The 20,305-nt window shown below is 35.9% G+C and overlaps 1 protein-coding gene across 5 annotated transcripts; it reads left to right on the forward strand.

Annotated features, from left to right (window-relative positions):
* Positions 1-859: 859 nt before the first annotated feature.
* Dusp11 (dual specificity phosphatase 11) lies at positions 860-19,894 on the forward strand. 5 transcript variants are annotated; one of them, XR_013428862.1, is made up of 11 exons: positions 860-1,269; positions 2,938-3,013; positions 4,413-4,463; positions 5,450-5,581; positions 8,433-8,556; positions 9,565-9,625; positions 11,101-11,147; positions 11,561-11,636; positions 11,859-12,044; positions 14,291-14,562; positions 15,798-19,894. XR_013428862.1 is itself a non-coding variant. In XM_078029003.1 (11 exons), exons 3-11 carry the CDS (start codon positions 2,969-2,971, stop codon positions 14,484-14,486), a joined length of 918 nt encoding a protein of 305 aa, XP_077885129.1. In that variant the 5' UTR covers positions 866-1,269; positions 1,700-1,770; positions 2,938-2,968; the 3' UTR covers positions 14,487-14,587. The 5 variants fall into 5 exon arrangements, 4 of the variants coding, with proteins under 4 accessions (XP_077885128.1, XP_077885129.1, XP_040126898.2 ...); XM_078029003.1 differs by lacking the exon at positions 15,798-19,894 and adding an exon at positions 1,700-1,770 and having other exon boundaries at positions 866-1,269; positions 14,291-14,587; XM_078029002.1 differs by lacking the exon at positions 15,798-19,894 and having other exon boundaries at positions 861-1,269; positions 14,291-14,587.
* Positions 19,895-20,305: the final 411 nt, after the last annotated feature.

Genomic DNA, 20,305 nt, shown 5'->3' on the forward strand with positions numbered 1-20,305 from the left:
GTTCAATCTGTGGTATCTCCACCCTGGCAAAAAAACTATTGCTAACATAATTATCTACATTTTAATCTTGAATTCAGTGCTTTGTTCTGTCTTCAGACACACTGCTCTTTGCTCTTCTACTGGTAGCTGAATTCACAGTTTTCCTAATAGATACAGTCCCAATGCCTGATAAGGATGTGCAGATATTGCACTTGAGCTCCACTCTTATGTCTCTCAATTTTGTTTTGTTTGTGGTATTTGGTAAAATATAAACAAATGTTTTCTACTTTTAGCATGATATCTGTCGTGTGATAGGAACCCAGTAAAAGTCTATCTATGAATGGGAGTGTATGTTGATGTGATTTTTGGAGGACAGTTAGGCAGATTCTTTCATAACTTTTAAGTTTGTGTATCCTCCATTCCAGAGTTTACATTTCTAGAAATTTAGATATAGTTGTGTGTGTGTATGTGTGTATGTATGTATGTATGTGTATGTATATATGTGTGTGTGTGTATACACACACACACACACACACTATTGTGTGCAGCAGAACACCAAAACCAAAACCAAATACCTGAAAACAACCAGAGGTCCATCAATATGGTACTGGCTAAATAAATGATGGTACTTTCATTTATGTTACTTATAATCCATGAAATTCTCTACAGTCATCAAAAAAATTAGATGGATATATGTACAAATGAAGAAAAATCCGTATTCTAGACACATCATAGAGAACGTATCCTATGCTGCTTTTATGTAAGTAGAGGATACATAGATATGTGAAAGTATTTATATAAGGTACACAAAATGTACATGTAAACACTGGGACACATCTCGAAGAACACATCAGGAACTGGGTGCAGAGGGACCTAACTTTTTATTGCAGGTCCTGTACAATTTGAACTCTGAAGTGCTCACAGAAACTCACAGACCTGTGCTACAGGCCTCCGGCCACGGATGGCGCAGTTGCTGCCAAAGTCCTGTTTTGTCAATCTAGCGATTTAGCAAACCGGCGTGTGACGCCATCACGACAGGCGGTGGCGCAGGCGCAGTGGCGACGCACCGGGCATTCTGTGAGTACCTCCCGGGCGCGCCTCCGATCCAGCTTCTTGTTCCGGCACCGAGGACGCCAGACTGACGGCTTTGACCCGCTTGGCATTGGGTGGACGGCATCTCGGCCCCCAAATGAGCCAATGGCATCATGCCCGCAGTGGCTGGGGTAGGGGACGCGACTTTTCTGGTCGTCCCTCAGCAAAGAGGAAGGGCGGAAACCGCATCCCGGAAAGGTAATACGCCCCGGGTGCTGGGGATGGCCCTTCCGGCTCTTAGCTTCTGGGCGTGGGGTCCGTGTCTTGTGGTCTAAGCCTCTTACTGTCGCTTTTGCGAGCTTGGCCCGTGTGCCAAGCTGGGTTTAGAGACTTTGACTCTGGCTGCGCCACCCGCAGAAGCTGAAAGAAGCTGTAGTGGTCAGTGAATTCGCCCACCCTTTTAAAAGGGAGGCTCTGTCCTTTGCTCCTCGGGTCAACTAGTGCTTTGAGGCGGGACTTGGTGTTGGGGATGCTCCTTAATCATCCAAATGGAACGCCTCCCTCAGTTCCTCAAGTTGTGTTATTTGTTGGCACAGAAAAAAAAATGATTAATAAGATTTAAATATGAATGAATTCCTCTGTACCTGCATGAGACCTTTCATGAAAAGGTGGTTTGCATTATTTCCAGGAATCACCGAAGGCAAACTGGTGCTTTCTAACAGGTGTCACCTCAGAGATCTTCCTGTATACATCTAAATGGTTAGTTTTGGGGACTTTGTTCGGCTATGTAGTGAAACTGTTTAGTCCTTGAAATCTTCCTCTCCTTCGTTCCAAACTTCATTGAGTCCCTTTCATTTTTTCTCCTAATATCCTTTGAATCTCAATTTTTCTCCTTCAGCATCCTAATGCAGGTTTTACCTGACCTTTTGCTGTTGAGTCCAATAGTGTCCATATATCTATTCTTTAATTTCTTCCAGCCTATTCTTCCCACAGATCTTTTAAATAGGTCATTGAAAACTTGAAATTGAGCCAGGCACAGTGGTGCATGGCTGTAATCCCAGCTTCTTGGGAGACTAAGGCAGGAAGGCAAAGTCTTAAGTTCCAAGACAGGCTCAGCAATTTAGTGACACCTTGTCTCTTAAAAAAAATGTGGGTGTATAGCTTAGTGGTCAAGTACTCCTGGGTTTAGTCTGAGCACCCAAACCATCTTGAAATTGAAATGGAATGGGAAGGTAGCTCATAGACATCAGTGTAAAGCATTATTTTAAGAATAAAAACAATCTTCTTACATGCTCTATAAGGCCCTGTATAGTCTGGGATCCTCTCTGCTTCTCCAGCCCCATTTTTTGCCACTCTTGACTTTCTATGCTTCAACTACATTGAATTAACCATAGTTAATTCTAATTTGTCCTACATAGGTGAGCTCAAATATTACTTTTGAGGGTTGACTTCTAGTATTTTTAAGTGAAGTTCACAGTCCCTTTCTATGTGATGAGTTTTCTCGTCAAACATAGACCTTAAATTCTTTACCAATTGAATTTGATGCTATCAGTTGTATGAAAACTAAAAAATCATGTTTAGTGAAGAATTGAATTTAAATCATTACCCTGTGTTTATATTGATAACACCTTAACATTTGGTACTGGGATTAGGTTTGTCAGGGATACAGAAACTCTGTCATCTGATTTTAGATAATCCTTATTTGTGGAGGTCTTTGTTCTATTGCCTTGGATCTGTTTTCATGATGGGGAAATGAGCAGAAGGAATGTATGGATTATTACCAGGCAGGGATGAATAAGTGGCAGGATGCAAAGCAGAGAGAAGGGACATGCTCTGTGCACTGTGAGTGGTTTTCTAGAAGCCTTAATTCTGTACAAGGAGACAAGGCTAACATACAGTTTGGCTAACAAAAAACATATCTACTAGGTGGAAAGACTATCTCCCAGTTGGACAGAGGATGCCTGGGACTCGATTCATTGCTTTCAAAGTTCCTTTGCAAAAGGTAAGCAAAAGTTAATTCAGTATTCTTTCAGAAATCTAAATTCACCACATGGAATCCTGTTTTTTTTTTTTCTTTTTTCAAATTAATATACGTAGCTATGTGTGTGTGTGTGTGTGTGTGTGTGTGTGTAAAGACTAGATGAAAATTTATTCAATAAAAATTGTTCATCATAAAGTTATTAAAAATACTTTCCTAGTAATGTACACATCATAAACCTAGGTTTCTCTTTGGGGTGGGGCGTTAAAAGCCCTAGTATCCTCTCCTCTGCAGGCAAGGTGTGCTCTTTTTCTCTCTGATGGCTTCCTAGGCCACATCGCCTGCAGGAAATCAGGTGTTTATGGCCAGCATAGGAGCATCATGTACTCTGCATCATGTTTGATGTCACCAAACTGTAACATTCTGTGGTGAGGAGCTTCCTTACTGAGAAATAGTCTTTTAGGAATGTAGCTACTTACAACCATGCTACATTTGGCTCTGCCATCTCCACCCATATTTTTGTGAGTTTTATACATTTGAAAATAATGAAACCCTTATTTGTGACTATCTCTGGGACTTATGAGTCATAACTCATGCATCCATATGGTCCACAATGTCACCCAACCAGGGCTCGGGGTTTCGGAGTAGAGCGTTCCTATTCAGGCAGCCCTGACTTCATTGTTCCTGTAACTAGTCACTATAATAGACCACCTTCCTTAATTAGGAAAATTAAAAAAAAAAAAAAAACAAAAAGCCTGACATTGGTGTCTTAATCTTTGCCAGATTCCTGGCACACCACAATCAAATTGTGATGCCAAACATTCTTTTTTATTTTTTTAAATTGGAAAACTAGTTTCATTTATTCATAAATTTAATAATTAATCTTGCTCTATATCTTGTTGTTTGTTGGGATTGGTGAGCTTTCTGTGTTTGTCTTGATCCTAGTGACCTTTACTCAGAATACATTTATTGAGGCCACAGTGCTATTACTGTACTAAAAGGAACCTGTGTCAACTCTTTAGTGACATCTTAGATTTGCATGCTTGAAAATTTTCAAAGTAAATTTTCTTCTTACCTTCAGACCCATGCTATGGAAAGATTATTCTATACATTGCTATAATTTATGAAATTACAGTGATTCATGTTGAATTTGAAGAATTCCCACATGCTGCCAGCATGCACAATTTTTGCAACCTCCTACTTAGAGCCAGAGGTGCTTGGTGGCTTGTCTGTTTACACCTGTGAGGCTGTGTGACAGTGCTTCATACAACATTGTATTTAGAAACATGTCCAGCTATAGCAAAACTGGAAATATGGAGAAAGTTCTTCAGCAATCTCTTTCCTTTGAATGTGTCTGTGTAATTCAGCCAAATATTTATTTTCCAAAATATTATTAAGAAGTAGCTTCCACTGTTTTCTACAGTGTCTTGGTGATCATCTTTGCTACCCTCCTCCAGGAGCCAGCCTACCTCTTGTGAGTTGAGTGATCTTGTTTTAATTTTCCCTGCTCTGCACTAAACAAGGGAATCCCTAACTGAATCTATAGAATTAAGGGTTCTCCATGAGGTTCTATGTGATAAATTATCACTGCTATCTATTGAGAAGTATATATGTTCTAATTAACTATCAACCAATAGTATTGTGGCTATCTAATGAAAAGTGTTTCATACCAATTTTTTAATTTGGGCTGTTATTTTTTAATAGAGGCTGTATGTAAAAAAAATTATTAAAACGTTGGTTTTCAACCATATCACACTCTGCTTTCCTTTTTGTAGCAAATGCTTCTTTGGTACCCATAAATAAATTTGCAGATGAATATAATTTACTTCAAAACATACTTTTAAAGAAATCATTATAATGCAATAACTATAAATAATACTGAATTTATAATTAGGCAATATATATTTCAATATCTAAATTAATGAGCATTATCACAGTAGAATATATAAAGAAAGAGGTGCTTACATTAAGAATGCAAGATCCACAAATATAGACTGTGACCGAGGTGGGTTATATTTCCATGGCAGTGAACAACTCAGTAGATTTCCAAACAACACAAAATACAGTCTTCACTTTGTTGATAAGGTGTCCTGAGAAATTCAATGGACATTAAAATTGTGCAAAAAATACGTTATTTGTGAATCAGTTAGGTTCTAAAGCTTAGGTAAATAGGATCAGTCTTTTTTTAAAAAAGTAATGTTAATATTGACTAGGATATTTACAAGTCATTAGGATGTGGAACATAAACACATATTTACATATTGAGTAATCTTTTTTCTTCCTTTGGGTCACTGGAAGAGAGGTTTGTAATTTAAATTTGTAATTTAAATTTGTAATTTAGCTTCCAGAAGAGTGGAAACTCTCATTGTATCTCATAGTTTGCTACCATGATATGATTTGAATAAATGCATAATAGAGGATTTTGACACAAATTTACTCTCTTTCATTTTCTCTGACAAGAGTTTTGAAGCGAAACTTGCTCCAGAAGAACGCTTTTCTCCTCTGGATCTTTTTAACAAAATCCGAGAACAAAATGAAGAGCTTGGACTGATTATTGATTTAACATATACTCAGCGCTATTATAAGTCAGAGGTAAATTGAACCTTTAACTGAAAGCAACATTCTTCATAATGATATTAAAATAATTTATAGTAATTCAGTAATAATAGTTTTTATCTTGTGCTTGTGTGAAGTGTAACTTTTTTTCATGAGTAATAATAATTTTAAAAGGAATTCAAATCTTTCTTTACATGTTTTTAATACTGTCTCAAAATGAGATTGGAGACATGAATTAAACGATTTGGTCACCATTTACTGTTTATATTCAAATCCTTTTCATCATCTTCAACAAAAACTCTATAACCATTAAAGAGTAATTCCCTTTTCTCCCACTCTTTCAGCCCCTGGTAACCTCTGATCTACTTTTTGTCTATATAACTTTGCCTATTCTTGGCACCTCATACAAATGGAATAATAATATTTGTCCTTCTGTGTCTAGCTCATTTTACTAATTATGTTTTCCAGATTGATGGATTTGTAGCATGTATCAGAATCTTATTCCTTTTCATGGCTAAATATTTCATTGTGTTTATATGCTATATTATGTTTATCCTTCATCTATCTATAGGTACGTGGGTTATTCCTTTAGCTATAGTGAATATCGCTGCTATTAACATTGGTATAGAAATGTTTGGTTTGGGGTTTTTGGGGTTTTTTGTTTTGTTTTGTTTTTTGGTACTGTGGATTGAATCTAGAGGGACTTTACCATTGAACTTTCTCCCCAGCCCATTTTTTTTATTATATTTTTTTTAGTTGTAGATGGATAACAATACTTTTATTTTATTTATTTATTTTTGTGTGGTGATGAGGATCAAACCCAGTGCCTCATACAGGTGAGGCACATACTCTGCCACTGTGCCACGTGCTCTGTCACTGAGCCACAATCCCAGCCCCTCTCCAGCCCTTTTAAATTTTAAATTTGAGACAGGGTTTCACTAAAGTGCTTAAGGCCTTGCTGGATTGCCAAGGGTGGCGTCAAACTTGTGATCCTCCTGCCTCAGCCTCCTGAGTTGCTGGGAGTATAGGCGTGCGCCACTGTGCTGGGATAGTGTAAAATATTTGTTTGAATCCTTCCTTGCTTTCAGTTCTTTTAGATGTGTAACTAGGAGTAGAATTGCTGGGTCACATGGTAGTTCTGTGTTAACCTTATGAGAAATTGCTGAACTTTTCCATTGTCATTTTCTTGTTTTTAAGCTTTTATCCTAAATGTCAGAAACAGAAAGATGTAATACTTATAGGTGTCTGTTGTATACCAATTAATGCATTCAGCTTTAATATTTATCAACTAATGGCTATCTTGTTTGGTCTGTATCCCTACCTGTTTCACCCCATTCTCTGATGTCATATAATTTTATCTCTACTTCTTTGGTATGTATATTTAAAAAATAAATACTTTTAATTGTTGATATCAATTCTTATTAAAGATATCCAATCAGTGCTCAAACTTGGATTAGCTCCTAAATTCCATAAAATATTGTTACGCTGCAATTGGTTGTTAAGTTTTACTGTCCCCTCCCTGCCTTAAAATTTATATATTAAAGTAATTAGGTAGTGTTTAATATGTAGATTTTGATAATTGCATCCCTATGAGTTGTTAAAGTTTTTTTCTAGTCCTTTTCTTTGCAGGTTGGTAGTTGGATATGGCTTGATCTGATTCAGGCTGGATTTTTCTTTTTGGCAAGACAGTTTCAGAAGTGATGATGTATTTGTTCTTCCATCAGGAAATGAGACTTCAAAAAATAGAGAAATCAATAATTCTTTCTAAATTTATTAGCTGTATTTTTTTTTTTTTATAAAGAGAAGTTTCTCCTTATTTACTGCCCAGTTGTGCAGGCATGATTCTTTCATTTTATTTAAGTTTTCACAGTAATGGGTTGAACTAGTAGGATCTTAATTTATTTATTTTTTATATCATTATGAACTCCATACTGTTGTTTTTCTTACTGAGGCACAAGATGGTTGGAGCTTCTCCATTTGGCTCTTGAGACATTTTGAAACATCTTTAATAATTTTTATTCACTCTTAATTCTAGGCACGTCTTGTATATTTTGTTCCCCAACCTGAATGAGCCATTTTAACAAGGTACTTAGATTTCTTTTAGTTAAGAGACTACAATCTGGGCTGGGGTTGTGGCTCAGTGGCAGAGCGCTTGCCTCACTCATGTGAGGTCTTGGGTTCAATCCTCAGCACCACATAAAAATAAATAAACAAAATAAAGATATTGCATCCATGTATAACTAAAAAAATATTTTTAAAAGTGGGGGGACAATCTGCTAGAGGTACCAGGCTAACATTGTTCATAGGCTTTCTTTGGTCAAATTATTTGTGTGTGTGTGTGTGTGTGTGTGTGTGTGTGTGTGTGTGTGTGTGTGTTTATAATGTAAAAGCATGGGCTCATGCTGATACTTTCCATTTCAATTCTGAGCTGTAGGCTTTTCACTTACCCTCTTCTGTCTTTTAGTATGTCTACTTTTTCCCACCCCAAGAATACTTCTGCTTAAATCACAGCTGCTTTATGAAGGCATGGCCGTTATACTGTATAATATTGGGTAGGACTGTTCATACTTAGTTATCTATATGTGCATTTGTTCACATGGAATTTGCTGTGTGTATACATCCTATTGACTGTCTCTCCTGTAGTTTTTTGTTGTTGTTGTTCTAATTGGTTATACACCTCCTATGTTGTAATGTAATATAATTACAAAGTAAAAATTTGTGAATGGAGCAGCTTGGAGAAAAACTGGCTCTTTTATCAGAATTATTGATGTATAATAAGATTATTATAATCTCTTGGTTTATATTCCAGCTCCTCTTATTAATCTTTAATTGTTTCCCTACAAATAAAATAATATATGTATATTTTTTTCTTGTTTTTTTCTTATAGGATTTGCCAGAAACTATTCCTTACTTAAAAATTTTTACAGTTGGGCATCAAGTGCCTGATAACAACACTATTTTTAAATTCAAATGTGCTGTTAGTGGATTTTTGAAAGAAAATAAAGACAATGGTGAGTTTGTGTGTGTGGGGGGGTATCTGATATGCATTTTTAATGGAGTTGGAAGTTTTTGATATTTTTAATAGTTCTGATAATAGGCCCATTGTCTTTTATGGTGTTAAGGTGAAAATGTCAGATGGAGATAATAGATTAAGGGTTTTAAGTCCTTTTGTCTTCTATAATGGTTCTTTTGTCTTCTATATTGGTTAAGAGATATCTGAGAGTTACCTAAAAAAGACAACAAAAGGCAAAGTTAGCAGTGAAACAAAACAGAGCAGGCAAATGAAATTGTATCTTTGCTTTATATGTTTAAGCTATTTCTGATGTTTTTCCACTTTGAGAATTGTTGTACTTGTATCCAATATCAAAAGTGGAGGCTGGACTCATAAGTAGCTCAGTGGTGAAACATTTGCCTAGCATGTGTGAGGCCCCAAGTTTCATCCCCAGCACAGCAAAAAAAAATTTTTTTTTTTAAGAAAGAGAGAATTTTTTAATATTTATTTTTCAGTTTTCGGTGGACACACATCTTTATTTTATTTTTATGTGGTGCTGAGTATCGAACCCAGTACTCCGCGCATGCCAGGCGAGTGTGTTACCACTTGAGCCACATCCCCAGCCCCAAAAATATTTTTTTAAAGTTGAAGGCATTCCATTTGTTTTATTCAAAAACAAATTTTACTCTTCTAGTCTGTTGGGATTTTTTTTTTCACTTCCTTTTTCTATAACTAAATCGGTTACTGATATGTGCTCTATTTGGACCAATGAATTTGTCTCAGTACAAGTGTAGCTTTTAATACCTGATCAGATCTTCTACAGTTTACATCGTGGGGTTATTTGAAATTTCCTCCAAACAGTGAATGTTGATTTTCTAGTAGACAATTTTTTATACTATATATATATATATTTTAAAAATTCCTTTTCAGGGTAGTGGTAATATTGTGATATCTTTAAATGTTACTCTTCAATAATTGTATAACTTGAATCTATTTTAGTTACTTAACTGTATTTCTTGTTTTATAGACAAACTTATTGGTGTCCACTGTACACATGGCTTAAACCGGACTGGTTACCTCATCTGCAGGTGAGTTGCCAACTCCAGAGGCAAACTGTTTTTAAGTTGTTTTTGTCTGATAACAATGGTAGTGTAAGTTTGTTGCAAGAAATGCAATCAGTATAAAAATGTGTAAAGTAGAGAGAAATATAGTTCCCCACCCAGAGATTACCATTATTAATAATTTAGTGTACATCTTTTTAAACTTCAAAAATGCAGATACAAGCATGCATATATATAATATGTGCATTTTTTTTTAGTTAGTTCATGGTATAATAGATGTTCTGTTTTATAGTTTAATATGTTGTAGAAAGTGCTTTATGACCATATTCTTTTTAAAGGCTGCACTGTTTGTGTACTGATGAACATGAAAGTCATAAGTTTTTGATATTATAAAGCATTAAAATAGCAAACATTCATGTATGAGCATCTTTGAATATGTTTGTCATTGTCCCAGAGATAACTGATAGGCACTCAATTATAACTGATAGGGAATAGGTTTCCATGGAGAACTTTGAGCAAATATCAGAAGTTGAATTGGTACTGACCAGTTAGGGACACTGTGGAGAGAATAGTGGACATAAGAAGCAGCAAAGACCCTGTAACAAGATGACATTAACTGTGTTGGAGGAATCAGACCATGGGGTAAGTATAGTATTAAAATGGATCTGGAAGTATGGGTAGGAGCTAGATCATGCAGAGCTGTGTTTAAGGCTTTGTTTTATTTTAAGAACACAAGAAACCTATTTAACTTTTTTGTTGGGGGTGAGTGTGTAGAATATATTCAAATTTGTATTTTCAACTTTTCATTTTACTACTGAGTAAAGAATAAACTTCAGAAGAAAGGAGTCATGTTAGGAGGCTTTTATAGGAATTAAGGCATAGTAGTAGCTTGGACTGAAGTGTGATAGTCATTTGGTGGAAAGGTGTGGTCATATTCTAGAGATATTTAGGTTCATCATTGTCAGTACTTGGTGGTGGGATGAAGATGAGAGTAAGGAAGAAATTGCTGAGATGATGGCATCTCCATTCTGGCCCAGACATTTCTTACAAAATATTTTTTGGATATGAGGTTAATATTTTTCCCTATTTGTTTTTTGCTTGTTGGTTCCTGATAAATTCTATGTCAATCTAAGGAAGTCTTCTGTTTTTAGTGTACAAAGAATTTTGATCAAAAACAACTATTTAATTTTTCAAATACATTATAAAACATCTGTCAGTTTGGTCCCATATTTCCTTTCCTTTATTACTTAAATTATTATTATATCAATGTAAGTATTTTTATTAATAGATCTTCTAAAGTTGGGTCATCTTGCATTCTTGGAATAAGGTCTTTTGTGGTCATGGCATATCATTCTTTAATAATTATTGTTGGATTAGATGTGCTGATATTTTCTTTATGATTTTTATGTCTCCATTTGTAAGTGAAATTGGACCTTTTTAAAAAAAAAACTTTTTTTCTTTTCGTATATATAAATGACCCAAATTATGTTGTTTATTGTTAGATATTTGATTGATGTAGAAGGCATGAGGCCAGATGATGCAATTGAATGTAAGTATGAGGGTTGTCACTATTTTTTCCTTTTCATAAAAGTTAAAGGTAAAAATGTAGATGAATTTCTCAAATTTTGGGAAAAATAGTTCGTAATTCATTTGTTCCAATATAACAAATTCAAAAAAGAAAAAGAAAACTAACTTTTGGGGCTGGGGGTGTAGCTCAGTGGTAGAGTACCTGCTTAGCATGCTTGAGGCCCTGGGTTTGATCTCCAGCACCAAAAGAAAAAAGGAAAGAAAAACAAAACCCAAACAAGATAATCTTTTTCCGAAATTTATAAAGGAATATATTGGAAGTAGTGAGATACAACAGCCTAAATAATTAGTCAATGAATTTCAGCTTTGGTTTACTTTCTCTTGGAAAGTTTTGTTGTCTCTACAATTATTTCTAACAGTTCATCCACTCCTCAGTATTCAATAGGTGCCGGGGACATTGCATAGAAAGACAAAACTACATTGAAGACCTTCAGAATGGTCCTGTCAGAAAGTAAGTCTTATATGTGAGATTTGTGGTTAGGGAGCTCTCTTTTGTGTAATTCAAACTGTATATATCCATCTTCTGGTAGCTTATTCACTTGCTGGGGGGAGCCTTATAAATAGGGATGGTCAGAGGAAAGAATTTTCATTTTTATAAGCCAAAATATTTAGTCACTTAATTTACTACCAAGTTTGGAAACCAATAATATTGTATGGAAATGCTCTCTTTGAGGAATTGGAATTCTGGTGTATCCAGGTCAAGCGATTTTGAAGACTCAGCACATCTCATGGAACCAGGGCACACCTCTAACAAGTCTGGTAACCAAGGATCTAGGTATAACTTACATCGGACCTATGGTTATCCAGTGCCTTCCCGGCGTTTTCACACCCAGTCCCCACACTTGCAGCAGCCATTCAGGTACCTCTGCTTTTCCTTTTTCTGAACCTAAAATAGAAATTATACTATAAATCATTGAAAATATGTTTTAATAATGATGAGCAGTTGATGTTTTCTTACTGATCATTGTAAACCAGAAGGTGTCATCTTGTTCTGTATTTTGGAAAATCAGATACTAAGTAGAGAAATAGGAAACTTCAGAAGCAGTTGGAAGGGAATTTAGACATTTTCATGGATTTGTAAACTTCAGTGTGATATGTCTACCAGAAAGAATCTTGCATTCTTAGACTACATGAATTGTGGTGTAGTTTTCAGAATAAGGAAAAAGAGTAAATATAAATTAAGTGAAAATAATAAAATAGCAATAGAAATATTTGCAAAGGATTTGAACACATAAATCACAAAAATATTTCACTCTGGAAATGGGAAAAATTTCAGTTTGATTAAAATAGTCTATTGACTCTCCAAAAAGAGAGAACCAATAGGAGATAGATAAATAGATAGATACATACATACATACATATATACATACATACTTAAAGAGAGGCTTTATTAGGGAAATTGGTTCATGTTATTATGGAGGCTTCAAGATCCTACAACAGGCTTCTGAAAGCTAGAGACCTAAGGATGCCAAGTGAAAAAAACATCTGAACCAGGGAACCTGGTAATTCTCAGACTTAGTCTTGACACCAAAGGCCTGAGAATCCATGGGGTTTGGACATGGGAAGGTAGGGGAAAGGGGTAACTACTCATGCAAGTCCTAGAGTCCAAGGGCTGGGACTCTTGGAGTTCTGATATCAAGAACAGGAGAAGAAGAGTATCCCATTTCTAGGAATGAGGGCAAATTCACCCTTTCTTCTCTTTGATTGGGGTTTACCTACATTGAGGGAGGATCTCCTCACTCAGTCTTCCAACTCACATACCAGCCTTTTCCAAAAACACCTTCATAGACATATCTAGAAATAATGCTTTACCAGCTGTCTAAGTATTCCTTAATCAAGTTGATACCTGAAATTGACCATCCAAAAAGAGCAAAAGAGTATTATTCTTTCACTATTTTAGCAAGAGTTTTTGATGAGCAACCCCATGGTTGTCAGGCTGGTCTTGGATTTGCATGCTGGCTCTGCCATTCACCCAGTGTATGATCTTGGGTGAGATACTTAACCTCTCTAGAGTTCTCTTTATTTATCAGCCAAGTGAGATTTGAATAATACATGCCCCCATAGGCATTGTCAGTGATGACTACTTGAGTTAAAACAATGTAGCACACTGTAAACACTTTGAAAAAAGATGTTGGCATTTTTTTTTTAAAGATGTAAATGTTTTTAAAAGATCTTGCTAGTGACAACCCTTTTGAAACACAATTTTAATGTCTATAACAATACTCATGGTGATTCCATGTTGAGACTAAGGAAATACTTCAAAATATGGAAAAGGCTATATTCTGTGATTCAACACATTTCCAAACTCCCTACTATGTCTCAGACACTGGACTTGGTGCTCAAGCTACAGTAGTATAGTATTGGGGATGTTAATACAAGAAATACTATAATATAAAGACTGGTGGTCTGAATTTCTAATAGTGGAGAATATAGCAGAATAGTTATATTCATACTATGACATTTTGTAAAACCATTGAAAATGATAGCTCACTTATGATAAGTAAAAACAATAGGTTATAATTCAACAGTCAAAAAAAAGATGCAAATGGAAAAAGACCAAAAGGAAATATGAACCAGTTGAATTAGATGAAGTGGGATTAAGGGGGGTTTGTAGGTTTCATTTTTCTTTTATCAAATTTCCAAATTTTTGTAATTATATGTATTCACTGATCTTGCTTTTGAAATGATTAAATCCTAATTAACCAAATTTGCATGTACCATGGCTAGAGTAATTTTTTATACTTTCTAATTAATTTATACTTATAAAGCAAAAGCACCTCCGTTTCCATACTAAATAGCTTATTGTTTTATATTAACCCTGCCAGGCTTTTGGAGAGAACGGTAGAAAGACTCCTGGGAACCTGTCTGTGTTCCAGGGCATTGTAGGAAATTTAAATATATTGTCTTGTTTTACCTTCATAATAACCTGGGAAGATACTATTAGCTCTGTTTTATAGAGAATTAGGAGACAGAATGATTTAAGTAATTTATCTGCTAAGGTGAAATAGGTAGCAAACAGAAGAATCAGAGCATCTATATATTATTTCCTAAAGCTTATTATATGTTTCATTAATACTAATAATGGATTATTGCTTTTTGTTTAAGAAAATTTTCACAAAATCAGAATGTTTACCAGAGAAGCCATATCCCTCCTCCTGGCCCTGCTGGAGAGGACTATTCACAAAGGAGATACTTTTGGAATGTGAAGCCAAATGGCAGTCAAGCAGTCCAGGATAAGAGGTGGTATCCTGGCAGTTATCAGAGACTGTCCTATCCGACCTACTGGGGATGGACCGAGTGATACAAAACCTGTCCTGGATATCTCCCTGGAGACCAGAGCTGCGCTGAAGATAACTGGAGTGACTTAATAAAATCAGGTCAAATGAGGTTTTTCAGGTCAAATGAGGTTTTTGCTTGTTTTTTTATTTTTTATTTTATATATATATATATTTTTTATTGTTTCCTTTATATGTGTTCAAGCTTTTAAAGGAATTACATTAATATTTACCTTTTTGCTGATAAATTTACAGTAATTATAGCAATACCAAAACAAAACAAACAAAAAACAGAACAAAACCTGTCATTCCAGTCTTAAAATTTTCTAAAGGAAGATGATATTTTAGAACTTAAGTATTAAGAATTTCTCTTGCAAGTTATTTTTAAAAATAGTATCTTTTTTCTATGTATTTTCTTCTGACTAGACTTGTAACATAAGTTTGTGTATATACAGAAATTTTTAGTGTTTTTGTCATGTTCTATTGACCCAGTCATAAGAGTATCTTTTTTCCATAATTCTTCAAAATTTCGATTAAAATTTACCTAGGAGAAAATTTCTTTAGAAGCTAGTCACTATCTGTAATTAATTGTGGTGTTTTTGTGATTATACATTTCTTTCTTTGGCAGTTTTTTTGTGGTATTTGACCAACTTCCTTTCACTGAATTACCAGATATGCCATCTAACCCAGAGATGGATAAAATTTGAGAGATTGGTTAGCAGTTGGGTGAGAGAAACTGATTTGATAAACCAGAATGCTGGTTAATTAAATCAAATCATTATTTACCTGATAGGGTAAATGTCATGAATAGGGTAGAACTATCCAGAAAACTTAGAAACTTTATCGATTATAAAGGTTGACTGATGAACAAATGGGGTGTGACTATAAATTGCCTGGGATATCTGGCATGTTGATGTTATTGCTCCTCTGCTGAACATAACCCTCTGGGATGTTTTCTCCAGTTGCCTATCACTGGAGTGGTGCTTTACCTCAGGAACATGAAGGTAGATCATTTGGGAGAATGTTAATTATTTTTAGTGCAGAGGGAGCCAGAAAACTTTGCTTACCCAAGCCAAGTGTCTCATCATCCTCTCAATCGATATTTGATGAATACTTGGGCAACTTGGCTTCCTTTTTTAAAGCCTCTGGTTTTGAGGATTTCTGATACTGCATATGAGGGGTATTTTCTCTGTTCTCTCTTGTGTGTGAACAATCTGACTTTAAGGGAGTATTCTACTTCAGCTGTTCTTGCCTGTATCTGATTGGCTCAATCAGGGTACTCTATTTGATCTAAGTAATGGCTCATAAAGTTTTTCTCTGCTCTCCACATTTAACAGAGATACAAAAAGTCCTTCTTGCTACAAGCCTACTCTTATAGAATTGTTCCCCAGGATACATCCTGAAGGCTCACATTGGAAGAAATTGGAGCAAGACAACTGTAAGGCAAAGCAGAATCAGCAGGGGTAGGTATGGGAATCCAGCTAGTCTCATAGTTGTGAAAAAGGCCTTGGCAAGCAGCTTCAAAGGAAAACACTCCCAGTAGAAAGGGCCATCATATAAGCTTTGCCTCCTTCAAAAATGTTTATTTATCATCCCTTTTGTATTCTCCCTTATTTTAACTATCAGCATGGCTTGTTTTTAAAAAAAAAAAAAAAAAAAAAACTAATTAGGATTTGATTATCTCCTGTTTCATTTATTCTGTAACACATTGGTTCTTGTTTCTGCTCATACCATTGAAAGGCTTCTGGCTAAAAGGACCAGCAGCCCCCTTTTAAAAAGGGCTTTCGTAGTCTGTTCAGGCTTTTAAAATTTATGTTTTTATTTAAAAAGCACATTTTAAAACTCAGATAGTTCTACTGAGATTACCATGAAAAAGAACAGTCCTCTGCCCTGCCCCAATATTCTTTTCTCAGAAGCAACCACCTTAAGTATTTACATGTTATCATCTGGTATTTGGCTCTATTATTTAAATAATATGACTATAGCCACTTCTTGATTTTTCAATTTGTGATACTATGGTAGATGAGGAGAATGCTTTTGCAGACCTTCTACCCATTCCACGCATAAAACTTGTGGTTAAATCTGTTCTAAATTCATGTTACTAGGTAAATATTATTCCATGAGCCATAAGGTACCATAGTTACGTTTCTTATAATCCCCTTTTTCCTGTCATTTTTGCTTCATTTTTTGCCTCTTTTCCTCTGGACCTATCACTAGTTCGTACTGCAAATTTCTAATAGCATTATAAAATATCTCAACATGGGTAAATTCATCAGATTCTTTTTCGTTTGAAATCTTCCCTGGAGTCCTCTTGGTCTGTTTCAGGTTAGGTTCTGTGTTTGTTTTCTAGAGCTACCATAACAAAATACTACAGACTGGGTAGCTTAAATTATAGAAATGTATTTGCTAATAGTTCTGGAAACTAGAAAAGATAAAGATGTCAGCAGGGTTGATTTCTTTGAGGCTTTTCTTATCATTTTGTGGATGACTGGTTCTACCTGTGTCTTTGCATGGCCTTTCTTTTGTGTTTGTCAGTGCCCTAATCTCTCTCTCTCCAGTGGTTTTTTATTGGTTTGGTTTGGTTTTTGGGTGGTTATAGGGATTGAATCCAGGTCCTCACTTACTAGGGAGATGCTGTACCTCTGAGCTACATCATCAGCCCTTTCCTCTTAAAAGGATATCAGTCATGTTGGATGAGGTCCCATCCTAGCACCTCACTTGAATTTACTTACCTGGTTAAAAGCTCTGTCTCCCAACTACAGTCACATCTCCAGATGTTGATAGTTAGAACTTCAACATAGGAATTTGGGGGGAACACAACTCTGTCCGTGACAACTCTGTCTCTTGACCTAGGCATAGCTCCGTCCCCGGAATTCCACTTCATCTTTACCCTGTTTATTTCTTAGGCCTCTCTTGGGTCTCCTGGATCCTGTAGCCGCTGCTTTCATGGCTTCCTTCCCTATTTGGTGGATTATATCCTTCAGTAGTCAATGGGATGTAATTTTTTTTAAATATTTTTTTTTAGTTGTAGATGGACACAATACTTTTATTTGTTTATTTTTATGTAGTGCCAGGGGTATAACCCAGTGCCTCACGCATGCTAGGCAAGCACTCGACCACTGAGCCCCAACCCTGGCCCCCAGGATGTAAATTTTTTGAAATTCTTTAGTGACAAATTGATTTATTTTTTTCTTCATTAATAATTGAATTTGCTATAAAATTGCAGGTGGACACTTTTAAATGCATGTATACATTGTTCTGCATGTCATTGTTACTGTTGAATCCTGTAACTATTCTGATTCTGGAGCTTTTATTTTTTTTTCTTGAAGCTTTAAGGTCTTTATTTCAGGTATTTTAAAATACATAATACTATATTTAGTGAGCCTTTCAATCTGGCAAGTTATGAGAAATTTTCATTTTTACGCTCTTCTGGGGGAACATCTAGTTGAATGTTGGATTTTCTGAAATGTACCTCTAAGTTAATTGTATATTTTTTTCTCCTATTTTCTATTTTTAAGCCCTTTGCTTTTTTAAAAAATCTGCTGTTTTCTAAACACACACTTGTGTGTATGTAATTATATATTTTTTAGGGTATTTTTTTATATGTGTATAATTTTAAAGAGATGGGGTCTATGTTGCCCAGGCTGGCCCTGAATTACCAGGCTCAAGCAATCCTTTGCCTCAGCCTCCTGAGTAGCCAAGACTTTGGGCTTATTCTACTACCACCTCTAATACTTATTTCTAAGAACTAGCTCTTTTTTTTTAATGAATGTATTATCTTTTATCTCTTTAATGATACCTGTTTTTAAAGTTCCTTTTGATCTCCCCATCAACTTTCTTTTTTTCCCTTGTTTGTGCCTCTGTTTCTCATGTTAGAGGTGTTCTTGAAATACCTGGTAACCCTATTTATTGGCCCTGTCTGTATTTATAAGATTGGGGCATTGAAACTGATGGAAGCTCTGTTTTCTCATAGTAATAAGGCGATTGGTCACTTTGTTTTCTGTTTACTTTCCCACTGCTGCACACATTTAGGTTTTATTTTTTTCCATTTTGATAGTATCATCTTTGAAAATCTTATTGCCATCTGTCATCTATATTCATCATCTATCCCATTTTTGGGGGAATTTTTATCTTTAAATATACCTTTACTGTTATTTGGTGGGGTTTGAGTAGGGGCTAGAGATAGCTATGAGACCCAGCATAATGAGAATTTAATTACCAAATAAATTGCTGTAAGGGTTTATCCTCAGTTTGGTAAGCTTGAGTTTTTAAAAAAAAAAAATTTAGTACATTGTGTCCCAGGAGTGCAGGCCATTGAGTTATGATTTGGAGCCACAAACATTCCTACTATGGAAGGAGGCCCCATCTAGGATCCTATCTAAACCTTCTTTCCAGTGAAATTGCAATAACTGTCCCAGAATTATGTCCTGAAAATAGTTCAGTCATGTTATTCTCCTCTTGGAAATCTTGAATGGCTTATGGGCTTCAGATTCCATTTTTAGCTCCTTGTCAAGGCTTTCTTTATCTGACTGCAAGCTGACTTCTCAAAGCCTTTTACTATGTTCCACTCCATGTCTGTGTGCCAGCCATTTCATGGTACATTGCGCCATACACATTTATGCCACCATGTGCTTATTCTTCCAGGTTGTTCCCTTGGCTGTAGTCTCTGCCCTGTGGTTGCTGTGAGCCAGTCCCTCTCATTGTATAAGCTACATCTCTATAAAGTCTTTTCTCCCATCCCTGCCCACTAAGGTAAAGATGCCTTTTTCAACAACTAACCTTGTCATTTTATTTATGTCTTGTGCTATATGAAATACAGGTTCTAGGGCACCATCTCAGGCTTCCTCAACCCCTTCCTTCTCTGAAAGCACCGTCTGCCTCTGGGTCCACATTCCCCTTTTTAAAAAACCTCTGATACCAAATCTTATTGAGATCCCCAAGTTAACTAGAATCCAAGTTAGCTCTGGGCCTGCAAGGTCCTTCCAGCCCTGCACCTTGTATACTCTCTTCACAGATATGGCCCTACTTTAGAGGAAATGCTATACAATAGCTTTCTGGGCTGCCACTGAAGGGTGAGGTAATGATCCAGAAGTGTGGAGGAGTCTGCTCCCTCTAGGGGTTCTTGATGAATGAAGTGTTGAGGACCAGAGGGAGTCTGCCCCTTCTTTTCCCTGCTGAACACTACTCTCAACCATGTTTCTGAGCCTTCCAGAGAAGGTCCGGCTTACTGAGTGAATACACATGCCAGACATCCTGCACGTCTTTCTGGCTCATTGTAAAGCAACGTTGCATCACATTGCTTAGCATTGCTTCTTGCTTCGCTTACCCTTTCTTCACCCTTACTTCTCTGTTTTTAAATACTGCAAATAAAATACCAGTGATTTAATCCTTGCCTCAGTTTTTAAATACTGCAAATAAAATACCAGTGATTTAATCCTTGCCTCAGACTCTGCTTTCTAGAGGATCTCAGATAGTTGTTTAAATATCAACCACACGCATATAACAGTGGGAAGTGCCTGATAGCTCCCAGTAATTTAACATTGAATTCTACAAATACTTACAACTTTTTTAAGAACATAGAGAGATGCCAGTTACATCTAAGTAACAGTAAACAGGAATTAAATTCATTTGGGGGTTTTAGTCACATGATACAGGATTAGTTTTTGGAATTTGGGTATTTCATGTGACCCATTTGTTCAGAGAACACTTCAACATTTAGATGCTTTTTGTTTGCTTGCTTGCTTTTTGAGATAAGATCTCAGTAAGTTATCCAGATTGGCCTCAAACTCTCAATTCTGCCTAAATATCTTAAGTATCTAGAATTATAGGTACATACCCCAGCCCC

This window comes from Ictidomys tridecemlineatus, chromosome 12 (genome assembly GCF_052094955.1).
Source record: "Ictidomys tridecemlineatus isolate mIctTri1 chromosome 12, mIctTri1.hap1, whole genome shotgun sequence".
Classification (NCBI taxonomy): domain Eukaryota; kingdom Metazoa; phylum Chordata; class Mammalia; order Rodentia; family Sciuridae; genus Ictidomys; species Ictidomys tridecemlineatus.

Coding starts and splice junctions, on each gene's coding strand:
- Dusp11 (XM_078029002.1), top strand. CDS start 1,169: ATGAGCCAATGGCATCATGCCCGCAGTGGCTGGGGTAGGGGACGCGAC. Junction 3,014..4,412: donor TCAAAGTTCCTTTGCAAAAG/GTAAGCAAAAGT, acceptor TGTTTTCTACAG/TGTCTTGGTGATCATCTTTG. Junction 4,464..5,449: donor CAGGAGCCAGCCTACCTCTT/GTGAGTTGAGTG, acceptor TTCTCTGACAAG/AGTTTTGAAGCGAAACTTGC.